Source organism: Procambarus clarkii, chromosome 64 (genome assembly GCF_040958095.1).
Source record: "Procambarus clarkii isolate CNS0578487 chromosome 64, FALCON_Pclarkii_2.0, whole genome shotgun sequence".
NCBI lineage: Eukaryota > Metazoa > Arthropoda > Malacostraca > Decapoda > Cambaridae > Procambarus > Procambarus clarkii.
Window position 1 is genome coordinate 11982799 of NC_091213.1, and position 25469 is coordinate 12008267.

A 25469-nucleotide genomic window follows, 5' to 3' on the forward strand; every position below is an offset into this window, starting at 1 on the left:
TGGCTTGGACCACATTGGACCTCACCTAACCCGCCTGCTCACCACTCCCTTCCCAGTCTAATCCACACCCTAGGGCCGATTTACACACTTTAGAATTGGTCCACGCACCCTAGGACCGATTGACACACCCTACGACTGGTCCACACAGCGTAGGACTAGTCCACGCACCCTAGGACCGGACCATATCCCCCGCCTAGCTCACTATCCAGGGCAGGCACCTTTTTTTTTCAACCGTGGACGTAATACCCGAAGCGGTACATTTAGACAGTGAACAACATATATATATTATATGACAATGTCAGTCCACGAAGGAAGGATTAAGACAGGAATTTCCTTAAGTACTTGCGTATTTAATAATACACCTTCCTTCTGAAGATGTATTAGATTAAATACAAATTAAATTAAATCTTACGTCCCTGGAAGGCAGAAGAGTTAGAGAAAACATGATCACCACCTACAAAATTTTCAGAGGAATTGACAGGGTGGACAAGACAAACTATTTAGCATGGGCAGAACACGAACAAGGGGACACAGGTGGAAACGTAGTACTCAAATGAGCCATAGACACATTGGAAGAATTTTTCCCAGTTTCATTGTAGTTATCAAATGAAATGCACTAGGCAGTGATGTGTTTGAAGCAGACTCTGCCCGTACACAGTTTAAAATGTAGATATGATAGAGCCCAACAGGCTCAAGAATCTGTAAACTAGTCGATATACAGTTGAGAGGCGGGACCAAAGGGCCGAAGCTCAACCCCCTCATGCACAACTAGGTGAGTACATTGAAAGGCGAGAGAATGCTAAAGCGCTTTCAACCCAGCAAGGGGCCTTCTTGATTTGCTACTGAAGAAGGCCCCTTGCTGGGTTGAAAGCACTTTACCATTCCCACAATGAGGTTAGGTTGTTTCCGCAATAATGTGATCAGTGTCATTGAACATTATGGACGGTGTAATATACAAGTAATTACGAGGATTAGTTGCTGCTTTTACCTATGGCAAGTAGCCGCAATTCTCGGATCTGCCAATAGACAATTGCCGCGTAACATTGTGGAGGTGGGGTCCCTCGATTGTTTCAAGCATGGGTTGGACATGTATATGAGTGGGATTGGGTGGTTATAAATAGGAGCTGCCTCGTATGGGCCAACAGGCCTTCTGCAGTTGCCTTTGTTCTTATGTTCTTAGACCCTTTAGATCATCGAGTATGTTCTTGAAGTCATATAACCCCTCATAAGTTTGATAGTGTCTTGTAGCCTCATATATCTATGCAAGCTCATCGCGCTAGATGGGGACGCTGGCAATATATCGCTATCACTTGACAAATTAACTTTTCCTATAATTTAGTGTCATCACAGTGATACAGAAACTACCAAGTATGTAAAGGCCAATAAGAAAGTATCTTTTAAGCTATTAACGTAAAGAAATCCAAAATCAATAACTGGCCATGAAATTTCCCCTGACGCTCCACTCTGAATGCTACCTGTCTTAAACACACCTTGTAACTATCAAAAGAAAGTGCTAAGCATCTTGTGAGGCATTCAGCGTAACATGAGATGCACAAATAGCCTGAGTAATAACATTCCAATCACTTCGATCATCGGAGACTCGAACACGGGGCTCAAAAGTACGAGACTGTAGCCCAACCAGGACATGGAGGCTCAGAATGTGGTTCTCAGAGATAAGTAACTCATACCTTACTCCGAAAGTCCAAGTGATAGTTAAGCGAGATATTCGAAATGATGGACCTACCGACCTGAGAGGCCACTAGTAGCCTACATTATCCCAAGAACCCGCCCCTACAGCATCGTATTTGATTTAGACAGATACATAAATTCCACATCCTAATACCACACAGCCTATTCCTGGAACAACTTAATTCCAGAACTCTACATAACATAAATCAAAGGACAGGCGACGTACAGCACGAAGTTCCCGGTTCCCAGTTGCTGATTATATTGTTTCCAAGAATTTTGACCCACTGGCTTAAATGGCCACTCCCTGGAAGCCCTTCATTCCATGGAGCCCACACCCACTGGCGTACATAATGGCAATGTAGGCGAATAAAGACTATGGCTACCAGATTTCCAGATACTGGATATGAAAGTCCCTGGAAACAGAGAAGCTGACATTCACTCGTCCACGTGGATTAGTTTATTATGAACCCATACTCATCCTCGGGACAACAGCAGGAATGTTATAGTAACATAATAGCTTCAGGAACTGGACACCAATGTTCCTTAGAAGAAGTAATTTATATCCGAGGTAAAATAATTTGATTTTCTGATGACTCAAAATCGAGTATCTTAATGGGTTTTACCTGTCTGTTGTGACGACTCTCGGATGTAGAATGCTAAATAAGTAATCATTAAAATTCGCTTCAAAAGGACGTAGGTTCTAATCCTCGTCACGGCCCTTGTGGATTTGTTTGCTTCAAAAGTATATTCTAGGAATAGTAAAAAAAAAAAAAAAAAAAATGCGAATTCATCCACTACTGCAGGAATTGAAACCTTTGAAAACCCAAAACAATCACAACAGTGTAAGATCTCGGTACAACTGTGCACGAGTTTGGGGGCAGTGTAGGCTACACGAGCCTGTCCTCAGAGCAATCCATTACCACGAGCGACAAACAACCCCGTCAAACCACCTGGAGAGTTATCTAGATATTTGTGATAGTCTGAAAGCGTTTTAATGTTCCAGTAATAGTTTATTTGTAAACTGGCAAGTGAATCTTTATCCTAAAGAGAGAATATTCTCGTTATATCTTTATGGTATTATAAATCGTAGGTTTAAAATATAAAAAGTTAAAATATAAAGACTTGTACAGTAGTAGACTACTCAAGACTTTTTTTTCTTTATTAAATAATATGCAACATAAAAACAACAGCGCACACACGTGCGTGCCTACATATACGTGTGCTCCTAAAATAACCCAGAAAAATATATATCTGGGATCTTTAAACACTAGAATTTATTGAAAATATTCCGAAGAATCTGCCTGAGAATAACCTGGCTTCCAGAGACCATAAAAATGAAAACTAGTCTAACTGGAATTTATTACCTATATCTTACGTCGAAACGAGTTACCTGACCAGCATGCCTTGACTACACTCCCATATTACTGTTCATTTCAGTAAACTACAGCGCTTCTGTGAGGACGAGTTGCACTCTAGCTCTGGTCCCCTTTCCTGCGACCATCACTCACTTTCCCCCCCTCGCATTTCTTCAGCAGTTACCGGGAGATCAAATACCTCTTAATCCATCTCATTATCGCTCTGAGAAATTCCTGGTCAGGGATGTTTCCAGTTCCCGTAATTCGTTTGACCTTTTCTCAGTTACCACTGGATAACTTGACAAATTATCTGTACAATTTGCGCAGTTCAAGACTCTTGAGTCTTGACTTGAATTTGAATTTGAAGACTCTTGAATTTGAGCCATCTCTAGGTGCCTGCGAGGACCAAGATAACTCAGCCCAACCTCCAAAGGTTTCCCAACGTCAAGAAAACGATAATTTTAAAGCGTCCTCTCCTAACCTACCAGAGAACCCAAAACTGAAAACGGGACAGTACGTCACTTTCGTCAGCCGCTTCCATTTTCTAGTACGACCATTTTTCGCCTTTTGTAACGCATACGAGCGAAATACGACGTTCTTTGTAAGAGGACAGGTTGGTTCACTAGTCTTCTTTTCTGTTCATTTAATCCACCACAAGGCTTTCCTCTTCCTGGGGTAGTTCAGGCTTCAATACTAGATCATCTGAACCTATTTACTCCTTTCGTTGTCACTACTCTAAACTCTTCAGTAGTTAGTAACTCTGTCACTTCCTCTTCTAACCGTTATGTAGACATTATTTGCATCTCCCTTTATCATTGGTGTAAATGACTTGTTTGGTTTGGAGTTGGGTTTTAGACCTATCAACCAAGGGAGGGTTATTAAAGTCACCAGTAGCGAATTACTGACCAATCAGCAAGTATACTTTAGTCCTGAACATAATTCAGGCATAAACTCAAATTATATACAACGACTGCGCTGACGGACATTTTAAAATCAATTTCCACTCTTAAATCCTCCACTAGCTTCCCTCCACCTCACTTTAAATTCTGTCTTGGCACCTTTAGTCTCATCAGACATGGTGCAAAGCCACCACTAAACTCTGCTCAAATACTGCAGCAACCTTTCCAAACACACACAGTCACAACAGCACACACTTGCGTGACGCAGAAGCACGTCTGAACGCCATGACAGCAGTCGGATGACCTGTTAAATTAATAAGCGTCAACATTGAAGTCTCGCCTGCGGACTCGGCTGCAAGTAGAAACCGTCTGAGAAAATATTATGGTAACTGGATGAAGTTGAATTCGCATCTCTGGACTTCCCAGAGGGTTACCATCCCGGCTAAAATTGCATTCGGGTCTGTCCACAACTAGCTAGGCTACACTTGCTTGTGCTGTGTGGATTTATCACTTTCTTTATCCATCCGCTTCCCCTCTCTCAGGCTTTTTCGTCTGAGCTTACGAAAAAATACGCTGGCGTAGGTAACAATATATATATATATATTTTATATATATATATATATATATATATATATATATATATATATATATATATATATATATATATATATATATATATATATATATATATATATCACCATTCAATTTGCAAGCTAAATGTTTTACAGTTCATGTCTAAAAATTTTGGTTTGATTTACACTGCAAAAATTGTAACGACTTGTAAAAGTTGTTACAAATGAAATATCTGTTTACAATTTTTTCTGGCAGCAAAAAAAACTAGATATGAAAAGACTCTTTTGTATCAGTTTGAAACTCACAAAATCTGATTACCAGCAGTTGCAAGGATATACAACGAGAGGTATTATATACACAATTGTTTCCGTCCTAAACAATATTTAGGACTAAAGTATACTTGATGGGTGGTTAGTAAGCTATTGTCGTGGCATTAATAACCCTCCATAGATTGATAGGCATTAAGGTCAGCATCAATCAAAAAGAAATCAGCAGTCTGCGAGAATGCAATTTCCTACTTAACTCAAAAGTAGGCACGGGTATTACGGTACATGAGTTTGCATTTTTGCATCAATGCTGCAGTCAATTTGCAAAATTTTACAATCGCAGGTTGATAGAGAAAGCACGTTGCAGGTTGGTTATTACCAGTGTTACATAACAGGATAGAAAATTTTTGACACAAAATGTTAACGTCAAAATATAGCATGTCCGGATGCTCCTGGGAATATAAACTCCTCAATTCGAGGTTTTAATCAAACTAAAGAGTGCTTTTGACAGAATCAAAGTGAAAATGTTAACATTAAAGAAAAATTATGATATCATTTATCAGTTCAAATAAATTAAAAAACGATTTAAACTTAAAATTAGGTTTCTAACATAATAAATTTTGATTTTATCGTATTTCAGCGAGACTTTGAACATATACCTATACCTCACTGAATACCTATTGTGAGAATTACGGGCTATTCATGCCCGTACCACCTCTTGGGTGGCTTAATCTTTATCAATCATATTGTGAGAAATTATGAACACGTGGGGATTTTAAAATGTAGATCTGATGGATTATCAAAAAACGTTGCTAATTCTCACCACCAACACACTCTCCATCACCACCAACACCCTCTCCCACCAACACCCTCTCCCATCACCACCAACACCCTCTCCCACCACCACCAACACCCTCTCCCACCACCACCAACACCCTCTCCCACCACCAACACCTCCCACCACCACCAACACCTTCTCCCACCACTACCAACGCCCTCTACGGACCAGAGAGAGTCCGGTACGATCCAGACTTTCACGGGAAGGTTTTTCCCTCCTCCTCTCTCTCTCTCTCTCTCAAAGAGGTAGAGATGGGAGAGAGAGAACGTTACATCATCTTTCTTTCATTACAGCTTTATCTCCAAATGCTCCCATTTTTCTCTACATATTCACCGATTTTTCTCCACACACCCCTCCCATATTCACTCCAACGCACATTATGGCTGTTATCCTCCTGCCCCCGCCATCCTCCTTACATTCTTCACTCCCTATCACTGCTCCCATACCAACCCCCCTTTCCTGGCATCCTGCCCACCGTCGCTAGCTTCTCTGTCACTCACGCACGCACGAAAGCGCGCACGCAGACACACACACACACACACCCTCGCTTCGCATTGGCCCTTGTGGCTGAGTGGATAGCACTTGGGAGGGCGTAGTCCTAATGAGCCGGGTTCGATTCCAGGTGGAAACAAATGGGCAGTTTCTTTCATCCTGATGCATCTGTTCATCTAGCAGTAAATAGGTACCTGGGAGTTAGACAGCTTCTACGGGCTGCTTCATGGGGATATGTGTGTGTTACAGATAAATATATGCAGTAGATGTAACAGGAAAAATAGATTAGTTAGAAAGGCGGGGTCCAAGAGCTAATAGCTCGATTTTGCAGACACAAGTAGGAAATACAAATAGTAAATACCCACACAGAGATTTAAAATTGCGAAAATCCATCACTTTCGACCTGACTTATATGTCGTAGAAGCGTATGTGCCATATTGCTGAACTGTGTTTAGCGACGGTAAAATAGGTACCTGGGTGTTAGTCAGCTGTCACGGGCTGCTTCCTGGGGGTGGAGGCCTGGTCGAGGACCGAGCCACGGGGACACTAAAGCCCCGAAATCATCTCAAGATAACGGTGAAGTGTGTTTAACAACGGTGAACTGTGTTTAGCGATGCCACAGTCGTATTGCCGTGGGCAGGGAACAATTTGGCGAAAGCGCCTTGGATATGTGTTCACTCCTGTGGATTTGAGTGGAGGCACTCGAGTATGGTTTTGTTAAAAGTCTGTATAGTGCTACAGAATCACCATCCATTTATATGCAAAATCGTCAAATTGCATGCTGATGAGTGATTTACTGTTGTTCATTTGAATGTAAATCCGTTCAGTTGAGTGCGGTCCCTTTAAGTTGAGGGTAGTGCCATCGAATTGAATGAAACTCAATTCAATTATATGCATGAACGTTCCGTTCAATTGAATACATTTCCGTTCAACAGAATACTTTGCCGTTCAGTTGTATAAATTGCCGTCCAACTAAATACATTATCGCTCAATTGAATCCAATGCCGTTCAGCTGAAACCATTTTCGTTCAGTTGAATAAATTGCCGTTTAGTTGAATGCAAGCCGTTCAGTTAAATAAATTGATATTCAGTTGCATGCATTAATAGTAGTAGTAAGCATCCATCAGTCTCAAGAGACTATAGAGTTGCGTTCTGGTTGTCGGTTTGGAGTGGCCTCTCCAGGGCGCAAAGCCAGGGAAGGTTGTTGAGAAGCTGTTACCCATGCAGCAGGTCCCCCTCTCTCCACCGCGTCGAAAGTCTCCAATGGAAAGGCAAAGGAACTGCATTACAGTTCCGTTAAATGCATCACCGTTCAGCTAAATACATTTTCGGCTCAGTCAAATGCATTACCGTTTAAATACATAGCCGTTCAATCATATGCATTATTGTTCAGTCAAATGCAGTTCGATGAATGCAGCACAGTTCAACTAGGCGCACACAATTACAACAACAGAGACGCCAGAGTATCACAACACAAGCAACAGCGTCATCATTCACATGTAGGACAAAGAAGTCTCTGGTTTTGGGAAATAAGTCAGGGGCTATAAACCAAAAAACACAAACCACCAAAAGGTTGATGTCTATCGAACCGAGAAGAGACAACCGCCACACAATAATCACATTACTCCCAAACTCACCCAGTCTTGTGCCACCCCAAACTGACACCCCAAGGGTCGAAACACGGATCGGGGCTGTCATTAGGACACCCAAGGGTCGAAACACGGATCGGGGCTGTCATTAGGACACCTAAGGGTCGAAACACGGATCAGGACTCTCACCAGAGGGTGACATTGGTGATAGTTGGCTGGTTAGTGTGTTTTGTATGGTGATATATGATATAAAAGTTCACAGCATGAAGCTTTTGAGTAGAAAAGAAACGAAGATAGAAGAGAAGAGAAGAAAGAAGAGAAAATGAAAGAAAGAAGAGAAAATGAAAGAAAGATAACAAAAAAAGGCAAGAGAAAACGAAAGATAAAATGAAATATCACAGAGAAAAAGACACGAGAAAAAAGAAAGTAAAGATAAACAGAGAAAGACAAAAGAATGAAGAACAATTACAACCGTAGGGGAAACTTGTGCTAGTAAAAGCCTTAATAACATTACGTTATTGCCGTATAACGTAATAATTCACATCGTCTCCCACTAATACCGACGTTAATAAGCCTTAATAAATATTTTTATCCTAAAGTTTTAATAACATACTCGTCATACAAATGTAAAAAAAAAACAGACTGCTTTAGAACCCCTACAAAAATGTACATTGTAGCCCGATATGATCAAACGTATTTGTAAAGGACACACCATTAAATAAATTCCAGGAGCAAATATGGCGAAAAAGCGAAGTGCGTCCCAGGTGACCTTGGCCCACAATGAGAGTCCGGGGAGGTGTGTAAGGGGTCCAACCTGGCTCGGCTAGGCTACCCTCCACCCTTTGGGGACCCAGCTAGGCTACCCTCCACTCTTGGGGACCCAGCTAGGCTACCCTCCACCCTTGGGGACTCTGCTAGGCTACTCTCCACCCTTGGGGGCTCGACTAGGCTACCCTCCACTCTTGGGGACCCAGTTAGGCTACCCTCCACCCTTGGGGACTCTGCTAGGCTACCCTCCACTCTTGGGGACCCAGTTAGGCTACTCTCCACTCTTGGGGACCCAGTTAGGCTACCCTCCACTCTTGGGGACCCAGTTAGGCTACCCTCCACTCTTGGGGACCCATCTAGGCTACCCTCTACCCTTGGAGTGTACGTGAACATGTGATATGTATTGGTAGAAATGTACAGGGATAGTGGAGACAACGCAAGAGGGCATGAACGGCACTAGAAGAAGAAAGAAGAGCATGGGGAGGACTACAATGTGGAATATCAGAGATTTGGTTAAGAACGGCGGTGGAATTATATAATGGAATAAAAAAAAAGTTGATTTGAAGGGCAAGAAAGAACTTGACAGACATGTACTCTTGTAAGACAACGACTCTTGCTCGCTCTTAACAAAAAAACATCCACACAAATCTTGACCATAAACTGCAAACCAGATTCTGCTGCAACTGTTATCTTATAGCTTAACGTCAGAACAAAACATTTTCGAAGGTGCCAACATGAACGTGAGACAGTAAGTGACTTCTACGTAATGTGATGACTGCAGTGTTCCAGAGAATAATAACAAAATTTGCATATATAACCTGACCTTTGTGCCCCCCCTCTTCTCCTCACATCAATTACTGAGAAGGGATGAGATGGGAACGAAGGGAAGAGGGAATGAAGGGAGAGTGAGAGGGTGTGGAAGAAGCGGGTGAAGTAGAGAGAGACCTAGAAGGAAAGAAACACATGGAGAATGAGGGAGAAGGTGACAGTGTTGAAGGAGGTAATGATAGTGAAATACATGAACAATGCGAGGTAAAGAAACGGAAGGAGAAAGAGTAAGAATACAAAGACAAAGAAACTGGAGAGGATGGAAGAAAACAAACGAGAGAGGTGAAAAGATGCAACATTATGCTCGCCATTTGGTTTGTAATGAATGAAACATGGCATAACAACATAAAAAAAGCTCCGTGTACCTTCAGAATAACAGTACAATAATTAACAACTTGTCTGTCGCACGGTTGTAACTCCTGCACAAATCGGAGTCAGCGTTCCTCTCCTCTACAAATGTTTTACCACAATAAACTACGGATTAGCAAAGTAAGCAACCATTAGCGTGGGAGGCGGCTCAGCATTATCCACTCACCTTCACTGACGTTCTTACAGTGATGTAAAATGCCATTGTCTCTTCCTAAGGTGTATCACAACATTGAGTGATACCAAGTGGTTAGCGCTGTCTGCTCAAAACCAATTGGTCTTGGGCTGCATGTTGTTCACCTAGCAGTAAATAGGTGCAGGCTAGTTAAACTGTTGTGGGGGTTGCATCCCGAAGCAAGTTCTTCGTTGGCTAGGGAGACGGAGGGAGGGGGACTTTAATAAACTTTAAGGGAGCCGGTCGGCCGAGCGGACAGCACGCTGTACTTGTGATCCTGTGGTCCTGGGTTCAATCCCAGGCGCCGGCGAGAAACAATGGGCAGAGTTTCTTTCACCCTATGCCCCTGTTACCTAGCAGTAAAATAGGTACCTGGGTGTTAGTCAGCTGTCACGGGCTGCTTCCTGGGAGTGGAGGCCTGGTCGAGGACCGGGCCGCGGGGACACTAAAAAGCCCCGAAATCATCTCAAGATGATACAAGCTTCCAACCCCCTGACAATGGGAATCTATTTGAAACGATGGTGGTGCCTGCCAACCCGCCATACAGCTTATCTGGTTTAACAGCTTTGGATCCACTCAGACCTCAGCGTCGGCTCAGGATGTAACACTAGTTCTGGAGTTTCCCACTTGTGGTCCTCTCTCACATCTTCATTCCTCTAAGAGTCTCACATTATCATTCATCAATCAGTGAATAATACCGACACCACCGCCCACGGCATAGGTATGGGGTGCATAATAAAAAAAAAATTTTGTTGTTGTTTTGCAGGGAAATTCCTGCGCGGGCCCTAAGCCTCTGGCTGGCCCAAAGAATTGATCAGTCTGCTATCCAAAAATTACTGTACTTGTAATAATATTAAGGATTACGTACAAAATTTGGACTGTTGTACGTAAAGAAATCACAATTTGTTTTATGAATTGTGTAGGAGGGCAGGAAAAGAAGGCAACAACCAAACCTAAAGTTTCCTAGGCCTAGATTTGCCTATTTAGGCCTTGAACACGTTAGGTTAGCTTTATAGTTACTGTTTCATATTCTGGCATTCCATCTGAGTATTCAGCCGATTTTTATACGTGGCACAAATAGTTGATACAAGTTCTATCATTTGTTGAGGGTGCATGTGTGTTTTATTTATCTTGGGGCTATTTCCAACCTAATGTTTCAGATTAGAGCAACTAGGTGCGTGTGTGTAAGCGCGGTGACTGTTGCATCATAGCACCAATGATCAACACGTTGTGACATCAATCCCTCATCCGGATCATCACCTCCTCCCCCACTCATCCGGATCAACACCCCTTACCCCACTCATCCGGATCATCACCCCTCCCTAACTAATCTGGATCATCGCCCTTCCCCATTCGACTGCTACATGCCTAAGTTTGCTTCGTCGCAATATTCCATCAAATTCTCTAATTGACCTACGTGAACAGGAAGCGTTAACTCCAAATTTTACACAACTCCCAACCACGCATAGACAACTAGAACGTCTGCAGATGCCTTTATTATTGCATTATTCTGTAACAGGAACTTTAAAATTTGCATACAAAATATCAGCATTTCTGAACCTCAGGCATTGTATGAATCCGTGTATTTAAAATTAAGTTTATTGTATTGCTAGGATATGTCAGGAATGGCATCGATTGTTGGCATAACCGCGTGTCTCAACCTTTTAAGAATGGCTGAAGTTCCAAATATGCAACCCGTTCTCGCACTTGCCTATAGTCAATATCTTGCTTATGAATAAGTGCATATGTGACATACTAATTTATTGTTAATATTTGAGTTTACCTTCAAAAGCTGAATAGAAAACCACAACCTAACCTAACCTTCTTAGTATGTTAAGATATTACAATTAGTATTGAACCTATACCTATATTGATATTACAGTTTTATAAAAATAATAAAACAAAACTAAAATATTGAAATAAATTGTAAAGTAACTCAGGATATTGTCAAATTTTGTATAAAATCTCTATTGTTTAATAAAACTGAGAGAAAAAGTTAGTGCCTTGAAAAAAATGTCTTGGAATATGTCATATATATTCTTATTTATAAGCGAAATAGTGACTATGAGCAATGTCATATATGTGCTGTCTTGTGCGAGAGCAGGTTACAATATGATACAGCAAAGTATAAAATGACATATTTAATATTAGTCTATGTGATGTAAAAAAAAAAAAGAGGTTATTGTTTAACATTTTGACAGTGGTATCGGCTGCGCCAGGGTCTCTTTGCCTTCTTCCCCTCTCTTCTAATCTTTCCCCTTTCCCACGTTTTCCCCTACTCCTTCCTTCTCCACCCCTCTAACCCAATCTCCCCCTGCTTCCACTCTTCACCTTTCTTCCCCAACAACTCTTACTTCCCCCTCTTACAACTCTTCCCTATCTCACCTCTCAATCTTCCCTTCTCTCCTGCCTCCCTCTTCAGTCATCCCCCTACTTCTTCCTTCTCTCCAACTCACCCGCGCTCTCTTTCAAAACTTTTTTTTATTATTAATAAATGAGGTACATCTGCATTAGTGCAGCTACCCTAGACTATATGAAGTGGAGTACAGTGTGTCAAAAAAGCTAACTAGGTGATGCTAAAAAAAATCCCCATCACACAGGATGGTTAGTCATACAGAGGCATGTGATAAGCAGTCTGCACTGGCAGACTCCGGATGCATTTTGAGGATATCATCAACACAAGATTGAATAAGGTAACAGTGGTAATAAAAGTCTCCATCCCACAGGATGGTTAGTCATACAGGGCCATATGTTTAGTAGCCTGCACTGGCAAATTTTGGGTACACTGTGAGGATATCTTCAAGAATACGAGAATGAATAAAGTAATTGCAAAGCTCCAGGTACCTCATGCCAACTGGTCTGAAAGGTCTAATAACTGGGCATTCGGTGATGTAGTGCGGGAGATCGTGCCGTAGTTCCTGCTCACAGAGTTCTGTGAGTTCTGCTCACAGATTTCCTGCTCTCTTTCAAAACATTTATGAAACTGGTGAATAAGTCTAGGGGTTACACAACCAATATTTAAATTTTACCTATGAAAATTGTAAATGGTGGGGGTCGTAGGTTTATATGGCAATATTTCTTAAAGTGCGGCACTGGAGCTGACCTTGACTGGCCTATGACACTTCCCTACCCCTCATGCTTCATGAATGAAATTTGGGTAAAGCCCCAAACGTCTGGTCTCCAGCTTGGATAGATAAACATTCTTATAGATAGAGAGATTATATATATATATTATATATACATATATGCTATACCAAGCTTAGTAGTCAGCCCATCTTCCTAAAATTATAGTACTTATAGTAACCATTTCGTCGAAAGCACTAATATGTAGTGATGGACCACCAAAAAAAGTTGACATTTTGTAATACTGAATTTGGCCAAATGGGAAACTTTCAACAGCGCCACATAAAAGTAGAGCATAACCTAACTTCCCCTTCATTCATTCATTCATTCATTTATTTATTATTTCCCCTTCTCACCCTACCCGTCCCATGAATGCTGGTGGAATATAAAAATAATATTGCTAAATTATTATTATTATTATTATTTTGAGCTCTAGGAAGAGTTCTTCGTGTTTCTAAACATGCTGATGGCGTCATAATATATTCCTGCCCGCTTGACCCCAACCAGGGTTGTCGTAGGCTCCATTGGACGCATCATGAGTGTGTGAAGCAGAGCTTTGGCTTTCAATGTGTGTAGGAAATACGAATCAGAGACCTGGCGATTAGTATATGTAAAAAAAAAAGGTGTTACTTTTCATTATTTTTACATATAATGTTTTGTTAAATGCACATATTAAATGCAATATTAAGTCTTGTGATATTTATCCACTCTCCATTACATCACTTTTGACATAGACAGTTTTCCTAGTCCTGTTTGAATTTCATACTTTGCAATAATAAAAAGCGAATAATTCTAATAAGTTCGACTCAGTTATTCCGGCTGGAATTTGAACTAGTTTCAGTCGTAATTTAGACCGTAATAATAAGCTATGATGTACATCTCTCATCCGTTTGTATTATTGTTTTCACCGAGACTAGTAATCCCCCGAGCACTAGCGACCTAGCCAATATCACCAAAGATATTTCTCATTTATTATATACAAGATTAACATTGATCTTGGGGCCTTTGTAAACATCCTGGCATTACAGAAAAGGCACTTTGCATGGCGCCCTGGCTAGTCCCCCCTCCCCTGACACACCTCTCATGATATATGATTTGGCACCCTGACAAGACGTCCCCTACCCTACTACATTATTAAGTAGCTTTAGTTCTTCCGTGTTTGTACGTGTACAACATTTGTCATTAAGACACGTATCTAATCGTCTTAATGTTTGACTACCTTTATCAACAAATTGCCTAATCTAAACATGGAAATCTGCTCGTTAATGAAATTTTCTAAATGATTTGCATAGACTTTCATGCTAAATGACTTGAAATAACTTTTCTTATTGGTTAAACATCTGTCTGTATGACCGTATGTCAGTGTAAGTGGACTGACGGACTGTAGTGTTCACTTCGTACTCCGGCTTAGCTGGTACATTATTATTAAACTTCCTTAGGTAAGAAAATTTGTAATGGCCTAAAAATTACCGAGATTAACTCGGAATAAGTCAAATAATCATCCTATTTTTTATAATAATCGGTTGATAATTTAACTTTACAATTTAGAAAAATCCTTTTTAGTTAAATTATTGGTTTCATTCTACAGATTCAGACTAATAATAACATGCACATATTAAATATATTAATAAAGACAAGACACAATTGACCACTGTGTTTTAACGAAATATAATAGTTTTGGATGACCCTGCCAAATATAACCTCACTAATAACATCAATTTGTTAGCTTTGATGGGCCTTGCATAATTTAACATCGCTAATAGCCTCCGATGAACAGTTAGAGGTGATCCTAATATAACCTCGTTAGCATCATCCACTCGTTTAGACAGCCCTCAGTGACCTTGTCTAATAAACCTCGTTAGCATCATCCACTCGTTAAGACAGCCCTGAATGACCCTAATATAACCTCGCTATCTTCAGCCATTCGTTAAGACAGCCCTCAGTGACCTTGTCTAATAAACCTCGTTAGCATCATCCACTCGTTAAGACAGCCCTGAATGACCCTATCTAATACAACCTCGCTATAATCCACACGTTAAGACAGCCAGCCCTGAGTGACAGGCGTAATTTAACCTTACCTATTTTGCCGAGACAAGCGCAGAAGATCCACAGACTGATGATGAAGGGCGTCTGTACCCTGGCGAAGTCTTGAACAGCCACAGGGTATCTTTCATTCCCACTCCCATGGCCACCCCCATGGCCACCCCCATGGCCACCCCCATGGCCAGCCTCAGCCCCATGGCCCGCCTCAGAGAACCCATGGGGGTCCTCCGAGGCGAGGCCATGGAGATCAGTCTTGGCCACTACTCCGGAGTGGTCACTGATGACATTGTGACCAGAAGAGCTGTTGTAAGTGACGTCCACATGGTGGGCCTCGGTGGGTGTATTGGCCAGAACAACGCACCCTGGACACACCACTACACACACATACAATAAAATACACTTCATTGTCATCGTTTCACTCTATGTTCTTGAAAAAAAAATTAAATAGGTAGTCGAGAGCACTCACGGCCGTTCCAGATATCGTGATCTCTCTCTATAACACCGGGATTGACTGTAAAGAATTGTGCAGCTCTTTTCACCGCAAATATGCCGCGGTTATCAACGGGCCTAGAAGGCTGTTGTGTGGAGGGGAAAGCAGTTTTTAGTATTTCCATAAGTTGCAGGTCTAGTCACGACACGTGGGAGGCGCAGAAGGTGGTAGAGTGAAGGAGAGTAGTGAAGGGTTCAGGTGAGAGACAGCTTCATGGTGCTGCTGCTACCTGCCGCGCGGCCAACAGCTGACTGACTGCTGGTGGGTCTGGCTCCATGCTGCCGCTCTCAACAACACACACGCACACACACACATACACACACGCGTGCACACTCTTTCCTCCTTCACCCTCCCTCCTCCCTCCCGCACCTCGCGCGCGCGCGCACGAAATCTCCTTGTTTCCCTGCCCACACGAAGTTTCTCCCACTAAAATCAACTCTTCTTCTCAACCTATTCTTCTTTTCTCCCCCACTTTTCCCTTCACCCATTCGGTAATTTTCCCTCTATGTATATGTGCGCACACCGTCCCCATCCCTGCCCGCACGCACTTACACATATAGGTGACATTATGTCACTTAGTTTAAATTAGATCCAGCCGAAGATATTACCTTCATTTTTGTAAATGACCCATTTTTCGGGATCCGAATATTAGACATTTTGAAAATATAACAAAAATGTGGACTATTTGATGTACAAAAGTACATCAAGTACTTGCCCGAAACGCATTGCGTAATAGTGGCTTTAGGCATTGTATGTACTAGCTCTATCTATATATCAATCCATTAATGTAACATCACTTGTATGTATATACCTTACCTGAATAAACATCTGAATCTGAATCTGAATCTGTACATATTTTATGCATATACTCAACTCTTCTCTCTTAACAGTGGAATGGATTGCAATTACCATGTTATGAATAAATAATGTATAATTCTTATACGATTTGTGTTCATTATATCACATATAAAATGAAAGCCTCTTTATGGGTGACAGACGAGCAATAATTCATTAGCCAAAAATTTAAGTCGTTCTTAATCCCATCACCATATTTACTTAAGGCAATAATAAATATGAAGCAGCTTTACGAAACGCCCACTAACCAAGATTTACTAACATTGAACAAAACAATTAATATTGCAATATCCAGGAGAATAAACCTTAAATCCTGCATAAGTATACACCAACCGGACAAAACTGGGTCGCGTAGCTGTGTGTGAGCATAATTCACAACAAAATCCTTACGTTTGCAAATTGCATATGAATGTTTTCGTTTTGCAACCTTTGATGTATTCCGAGTAGAGTGATGGAATATTTAACCCATCAGTTCTCAGCTTAATTTATGGCACTTGCCGTCATTACGTTCATTGTTTATAATAACTGAATAACGCAGGAGTTTAATAAATATAATTACAAAAATCGATCTGGAGCTATCACTATTTTGCAACGCAAAAATGCCAAATTATTTCATAAATTTTAAAATTTTGTTAGTTTATATTTTAATGAAATTTTAAATTTAATTTTGTCAAGCTGATAGAAAAATACAAATCATTTTGAACTCCTACAGTTCAATGTCATTCCTTTGCAAAACTCCCTATGTGACCCAGTTTGGCAGAGCACTGTAATCCTACAGATTTTGCAACCTATGGTTTAGAAATTATATTCTATTCATTTGTAATTTGTGGAAAAGTGACTAAAAAAAAAATTACAGTGAGTTACATTCAAGTTTAAATTTGTTTTTCTTCTTGGTACAACTAAATTGTTTTAATTAATTTATCTAATGCAAAGGTTTTCGTCAGTTTCCATTATGCACCGCAAAGTGCTCGTGATATTATGTAGGTGTGGGCATGATAAATTAAAATTTTAATTATTTCAAGGTTACACAGAGCTCCTTCGATAACTAACCACGAATGTGTAAAATCAAGAAATCCCTTATTTTTCAGGATACGTAAATTACTCATTATGTAACATTCAGACTGTGGTAAACTCCCTATTTACCCTGTAAATAAGGCTCACTTTAATAGTAACTAAAGTGTCTTGTAATTAACCTGTATCTTGGTTGACCTACAACGTTTCTCGAGATGATTTCGGGGCTTAGAGTCCCCGCGGCCCGGTCCTCGACCAGGCGTCCTTTTTGTTACACACCCCCGGGAAGCAGCCCGTAGCAGCTGTCTAACTCCCAAGTACCTATTTACTGCTAGGTGAACAGGGGGCATCAGCGTGAAAGAAACTCTGCATATTTGTTTTCACCTCCACTGAGGATCGAACCCGGAGCCTTAGAACTACGAATCCCGAGTGCTGTCCACTCAGCTATCAGGCCCCCTTCTGGTTGTGGGTGAAATATTTTACCTGTAACTTTATTCGTTACCTTCTACTGTTTATAACCCTTGAACTGTAAGTCACGCTTCCTGTAACCTGCCCTACCTCTAACTAATCTTATATATTATACATACAACTCACCGACCTGTAACCTGTAATTACATATTACGTGATCTGTAATCTGCTCTGCTCATAACATTATACTATAATATATATTTCCTTGAATTCCACTATTCAAAAAAAGTTGTATAAGGTAGGTGTTGACCTCAAGGCCTGTCAACCTGAGGGTCATCAAGACCACTAACTTACCAATCAGGATGTATATTGTAGTCCTAAACATAGTCCAGTACTAATGTTAATTCTTAAGTGTATATACACCAGACAGCAGGTACACCTCTGTGTGTGTGTATAATCTTTTAGAGCAAGGATAGTTCGGTGTTGGGTTTAACGTCCGTCAACCTATAGATGGTTATTAAGGCCACCGCAATTGCTTACTGACCAATCTGAAAGTTTACCTTAGTTCTAACACAGTTTAGACCCCGAAGTAAACTCGGTCAACATAACCCCGGAAAACGGGGCACACGTTACTGTATATACACCTAGAGGTGAGGTATACCTCTTAGTGTACATATCCATATACACAGTACATATATACATGTACTTCAGTACATGATGTCACATTAGCCGTACCGAGCTAATGCTTCAGAAGTTGATTGATTAATTGATGAAGATTAAGCCACTCAAAAGGTAGCACGGGCATGAATAGCCCGTAAGTGGTGGCCCTTTTGAGCCATTACCAGTATCAAGAGCTGATACTGGAGATCTGTGGAGGTGCCACTGCACCCTGCGTGACGGGAGATGTCTCCCGTGCTTCAGAAGTCATTGAAGTACCTTTTTTTATATAAATATAAATGTATATGTCGGTATCAACTATGATCCAAGCCAACACGACATGACCTCTTGCTTACATTATATCTCACAAAAGTCATCAATGTACAACAAGCTGCTTATAGCAATTCATTGTGGGCTGGACGGTAAAGCGACGGTCTTGCTTCATGCAGTTCCGCGTTCAATCTTCGATCGCACAAGTGGTTGGACACCATTCTTCCCCCCCCCCCATCCCATTCCAAATCCTTATCCGGATCCCTTCCCAGTGCCATATAATCGTAATGACTTGGCGCTTTCTCCTGTAGTTCTAGTTCAAGTATGTTTATTGAGACAAGAAAGAAATACATCTCAAAGGGATAGAGTAGCTTAGGCTATTTCTAACCCCCCCCCCGGTGATTCACATCACGCACCGCTCCTGTGCCAGGTAAGTCCACTATGGGCTCACCATAGCCCGTTCTACTTGCCTTGCTCCTGTGCCAGGTAAGTTACGGGCTCACCATAGCCCGTGCTACTTGCCCCGCTCCTGTGCCAGGTAAGTTACGGGCTCACCATAGCCCATGCTACCTGGAGCTTGTTCCGAGTAGCTGACTCTATAACAACAACAACAACCCAGTGATACATTCTGGCAAAGTCTCGCAAACACGCACAGCGTTTCGTGCAGCAAGATGCATTTAGTGCGTGTGGATGAGAGAATGTGGAAGGTTCAAACTGAATCTGACGTGATATGATATGCCGTGATATTACTCAACACATATGTTGAGTAAACAGTAATTCTTTGGAAATATTGAACAAAACTTCATGACGGAACAGACTTTAAATAATATATTTGATAGCCATAGAGTTGACAGCAGATATAAATAGTTCGGGACCAAGGTCAAAATTACTGCATCAAAATGTCATCACCCACACACGTCTTACATAGGTCTTGAGTCTATGCATTTATAATCGCTACATACAATATGTAAAAAGGTCACAAGGCAACTTAAATCTGTGGCATGATCCCCCAAGTCTGTCCTTGTCACTGTCGACAGTTCTTCGGAATTAAAACTTTTGTTTAGTGGCTCATAAGTGATCAAAGCTGGCTTAGAACGTGCCCAGAGGAATATGAAACGAATACTGTCGTACTAATATAAGGTTAGGTTAGGTCTGGCCGTCTACTTTGAAAAGTCATATTTTTTCTTATAAATATACTAGTAGATGTACCCGGCAGTACCCGGGATAGTTTATCTCACCTGCAGCCCTCCATCCCACCTCTCTTCTTTTCCCCTCTCCCACATACCCCTGTCTTCCCTCTCTTTCCCCTATCTCCTCTCATCTCTTCTATTTACTCCCTTCACCCCCCCCCTCTCCCACATACCCGTCTTCCCTCTCCTTCCCCTATCTCCTCTCATCTCTTCTATTTACTCCCTTCACCCCCCCCCCCTCTCTCCTACCCTCACCCCAAACTCCCTACCCTCATCCCTCACTACCTACCCTCCCCCTCCAACCAAGAACAGACATTTTGATTTATATATCTAGTAGGGGTACGCAGCTGCATCCAGTTCTCGTCCCCCCTCTTTTCACCCTTTGTACCCCCCTCTTCACCATGTCTCCCCCTTGACTTCCTCATGCCCACTTGATCCCTCTCCACAATGTCTTAGAAAATTTATTAAAAAGCACTGAAACAACAGAAAGATTTATTAGAAAATACATTATTACGATCTCTAACATTTTTAAAGGAATCACGCCAAACATTTCACACTTGACTACGAAAATTGCAAAGGGGGTCTTTATAAATGTTAATATTTCTTAAAGCATTTAACCTATATCTACCAAGGCCAGCCTATATCCGTCCCGTACCCCAGACCATCCCCCCTGCAAAGTTGGGTGAAGCTAGCCCCAAGAATCTCGCCTCCAACTTTGGACAATCAATTATAGATATTCTATCTTATAGAATATCTTCTACCTTCTGACCATTCCACTGTGGAAGTGTGTCATCCTGTAACCTAGGAACTAAACATGCATAGCAAAACACCAGGAACATCCTGCTGTGTTTTTGCTCATTCGCAATCATTGTCATTTTCTCCGGCAATTGAATTACCACTGAAAAATGCCCTGAAATGCAAACGAATTCGGTCCAGAAAACTATCCCTCTGTAGCCTAATATTCCTGTCATTTTTTAAACGCGCTAAGAATATAGAGCTACAAAAGAGGAGCTTTCTAGGTCGGTTTAGAGATCTTCAAGTTCAAGTTCAAGTATCTTTAGAGATCTTGTTTATCTTGTACAGTTCGGTTGAGGACCTTATTCCGTAAAAGTAAATGCAGATACTTATTGTTACTGTTATTGTTACCCCCATTTGACGAGGGTGACTGAAAAAAAGTGCTGTTTTACGACTCGGTTATTACCCAATTTAAGGAGTACAGCATATGAAATTCGTTTAGAATGAAGGATCTGAATATTTCCAGTCTTGCATTGCAAAGCAAAGAGGTGACAATACTAAATCATCAAAATACATGCTCGTTTTTACTGAAAAATGCTTAAATAATGCTTGAAATAGCATAAAGGGTAAAAGTTGGTTGTATGTAAATAATTTACATACAACCAATTGCTGTATGTAAAAAATAAATATCAAAACGTCTTCAGTAAAGTAGAATGTCATTTCCGTGTTAAGAATAATGCGATCCCCGGGTTCACCATAACCCGTGCTACTTGGAGCTTTTATTCCGAGTAGCTGAATCTAAAACAACAACAACGTATAATTGAGAGCTATACCGTCATGCCTATTTTAGTCTGCCAATAACACCTTGTTATAACCAAAAAGGTCTGCCGTTTTTTCCTACTGTGTGCTCCCAACACACCTAACTCTATACATATCCCTTTCCATCCAGCAATGTAGGGTAACACCCCTCCACTGTGTGCTAATTCAGTAGTAACTGTGCTGTTGGTGATAGTGGATCACGTGACAGTTATTGCAGTGCCTGATGGAACGGTGTTGTCTCCGTGGGAGGACTAACAATTGCATAGTATGTGGACTCATGGCCTGGTAGGTGTAGTGTGTATTTGTGTGCTTTAGAAGGGAAGTATGAGGAGAACTACGGGCTCGCCATAGCCCTTGCTACATGGACATTTCGTGCTGAGTAGATAAATTTAAAACAACAACATATGAGGAGAAGGCGCCAAGCCATTACGACTATATAGGACTGGGAATGGGTCGGGATAAAAGATTTGGGATAGGACGGGGGTAAGGAATGGTGCCCAACCGCTTGGACGGTCGGGGATTAGAACATCCTGGGGAGCCATGAATAGTAGGCATTAGTGTGTGTGTGTGTGTGTGTGTGTGTGTGTGTGTGTGTGTGTGTGTACATATTTCACATATTTACACACAGAAATCACAATAGCATGATACATCAAATGAACAAATCCACAAGGGCCGTGATGAGGGTTCGAACCTACGTCTGGGATGATCCCAGACGCGCCATGATCCCAGACGAATCCCAGGTTCGAACCTTCATCACGGCCTTGTACATTTGTTCACATGTTTCTTTATTATTCACGTAATAATTGTTAAATATATCCGGCATTCTATATAATATGGAGAAATAACACCAGCAATTATCATAAAGTTTATCCGCTCTTGTCACTCCTCACTTTTAGCGTTGCAGTTTGCAATATAATGGCCCTTGAAAACGTGGAAATAATATATAACAACTTGAGCTACTGTTTTTCACCCTGTGAAAATATTGACTCAGTACGAAAAGAAACACAGTGTAGTCATACGAGTCATATATATAATGGTGAAGCAGGTCTACAGGATAGAACAATTAGCAGGGAGATCCCCAGCTGGATATTTGGAATTATGAAGATACTACTGTCGCAGAGAGATGGATTACTGGCAGACATTTTGAGTCCTAATGAATATAGATCAATGTTGAATGAGCTGTGTGTTTTGAGTGATTTTGATCCGGGCTAGCCCCAAAATCTGTTGATGTATAATACTGAGGGTGTGCACTCATAAATGATCGAAGCTCCTGTAACCAAATGGCTTTCAGTCAATAACCAAGGAGACCCTCGGGTTTGTACCAGATTAGGTTAGGTTAGAATAGAAGGTTTGATCAGATTTGTGATTCGGATACCAAGCCGTATTCCCACTGTCAGATCTTCGGTCATAGATTAGAGAGTTAAGACTTACTGCACGGACAGATGTCATTTAACCAGTAATGGCTATATAATGTTTAACAGAACTAACCAGGACTCTGTGTTAATATAAGAAGAAATGAAGCGTAGAGGGAGTAGAGGCAATAAGAACATAGCGGCTCCCTCCCAGATCACCCATACAGCTGCTCCATCAATGGGCACCCAGCTGCCCCATACAGAGGACCCAGCAGTTCCATTCCATCCATCCTTGCAACAGCTCACTCTCTGGGGAAAGGCCCCTTGTGTCGCGACCCTCGCAAGGGACCTTAAGCAGCTTCTCCCTCCCAGGGGGACCTTATGCAGTAACGCCCTCTCGAGGGACTTGTGCAGCAGATCCCTCCTAGCAGACCTTACGCAGTGGCTATCTCTCTCAGGGGACCTTATAAACATCATCTCTCTTCCAGGGGACCTTACACAGCCTCTCCTTTCCAAGGGACCTTACGGAGCGACACCCTCTCAAGGGACCTTAAACAGCCTCTCATTCCCAAGGACCAACACCATGGACTCAACACCAAAGTGTTGGTCTGTAGCTCGTGGTCTGAACTTTTTTTTGCTTTCCTGACGGACAAACGATAATATTATATCCATCTGTGAGTTAACTTCAGTGGCTAGCTCCTCCACGTTGAAATAAAAGAAGCCGTGACATTTTCTTCCTTCGCATGTATTAGGATGTCACCAAAGTACATTAAAAATTAATGGTAATTGCAAGTTTCTCTGTGATATTCAGAGCAGAGATTTTCGTCTTAACGATTCCCCCGTGACTGACTTTAGTTTCCCCAAGGGTAAATTACATTGTTTCCCTGTACCATAGCTGTTAATATGTTTATCAGTACTAACATATATCACGTGATGTTTATACGCGAATATATAATGTGTTTGTTAGTCCTAGAATATATAATGTGTTTGTTAATCCTAGAATATATAATGTGTTTGTTAACCCTAGAATATATAATGTGTTTGTTATTCCCATTCCACGTATATATCAACCAACAAAACAATATTACATTCACGCAGAAATGTTCTGGAAAGCAGCGGATTGTTTTATTTAACTGTAGTTCCCAGCATTACGATTATTGTGGATTGTTTATAAAATTAGGGATAACTTACCTAATTTGCCGATACATGCGTACAAGATCCACAGGCCGATGATGAAGGGCATCTCAACCCTTGCAAAGTTGACGACAGCCACAGGATACCTTTCCAGTTTGGGTTTATGGGCGTGGGTTTCATTGGCTGCTACGATGTTTGAGTGATTGGCAAGCAAGCTGTTGTTACCGAACCCGTTGATGTTCATGGGATTGGTAAGCAAGCCATTTTTATTAGAGGTTCTGTCGACGAAAGGCATGGGGCTGGAGACCTGGAGGTTATTGTTTTCGTTGTTTGCTCTTATTTTTGAGTTATTAGATCTGTTGTCGATAGTAATGGAGGTCTGGGTGGTTGTGTTGGCCAGTGCGCAGCATCCTGGAGATATAATCGCTACTGCGCAGGTCAACAATAATATGCACTTTATTATCTTCATCTTGAAGGCGATGTTCTTGCCGTCCGTGAATACTTTTCTTGTATTGGTAAATATGAAATGATCTAATCGACAATTTTCCGGCGTTCCGGATGTTGTGATTTTTCTGCAAGGCAAACAGTCCGCACCTCTTTATCACCACGAATATCCCAGTTATGTACAAGTTTCAAAGTCTAAGTTAAAAGGCAGTGAGTTTTCAACATTTCCACTAAGCTACAACCCCACAACATGCAAGCAGCGCATGTAGTCGTTGAAGGCGGCCAGCAGGGTATGTTGAGGCCAGGAAGGAGGACTTCGTGGTGCTGCCAACAGGGAACTAACTGCGGGTCTGGTGGGTGCTTGGCGCTCTATGCTGGCACCACATCCCCTCTTTCCCGCGCTTTCGCAACACTCATACATGTTTCTCATAGTAAAATGGTATGCTAATGGCAGCAGTACTGTATCACTAATGGACAATTGTAACCATAGCGATTGTTCTTGTGTAAAGTTTGCCTTTCCAGTCAATAATTACACATCTTTGATCAAGTGCCCATCAAGAAATGGACAAAAATCCTGATTAAATATTATTTTAGTTTCCCATATGCCTGAATAAACTATAAACACATACCTAGTTTAGTTTTCAACACCTGAATAACAAAAACATTTTGATAGGCTACAGATAAACTACTAACACGATTTATTTACACAAAGAAATCTCTTGAGAGATCCTCAACAAGACCATCAACCTAAGAGTTCAAATTAACATCGAGTCGTTGTTATTCCATCCGGGTGGTACATGCATTCAGCACGCTGTGTCCTTTCTGAATGTTCACTTACGATTTGCCAATGCTAACGAAAACAGGCTCTTGCAATACCCCGAGAACATGACCTGAGCCCTACATGGGAGTAACTCAACCAGACAAAACTGGGTCCTCTGCGAGTATATCAGCATACTGCTCTCCAGGGACAAACATTTACGTGACCGAACTGTAAACGAGTATTTTAATTTTGAAATCTTTGATAAATGCCACGTAGGTTGATAATATGATTTAGGATTTTTATGATGAATTCAGAGAACTTAAATTTGCAGCCTTTTGCT

At 41.4% G+C, this 25469-nt stretch overlaps 1 protein-coding gene across 2 annotated transcripts in view; it reads right to left on the reverse strand.

The window, feature by feature from the left end:
• Positions 1 to 24560, reverse strand: part of LOC123768994 (probable Na(+)/H(+) antiporter nhx-9) — a 180722-nt gene extending 156162 nt beyond the window's left edge. Inside the window, exon 1 of one of the 2 annotated variants that reach the window (XM_045759925.2) lies at positions 23983 to 24560. In XM_045759925.2, the coding sequence (XP_045615881.1) occupies positions 23983 to 24394 (412 nt within the window). In that variant the 5' untranslated portion in view covers positions 24395 to 24560. Of the gene's footprint in view, positions 1 to 15039; positions 15771 to 23982 lie in introns of those variants that run through there. The other variant, XM_045759926.2, reaches the window with a different exon arrangement.
• Positions 24561 to 25469: the final 909 nt, after the last annotated feature.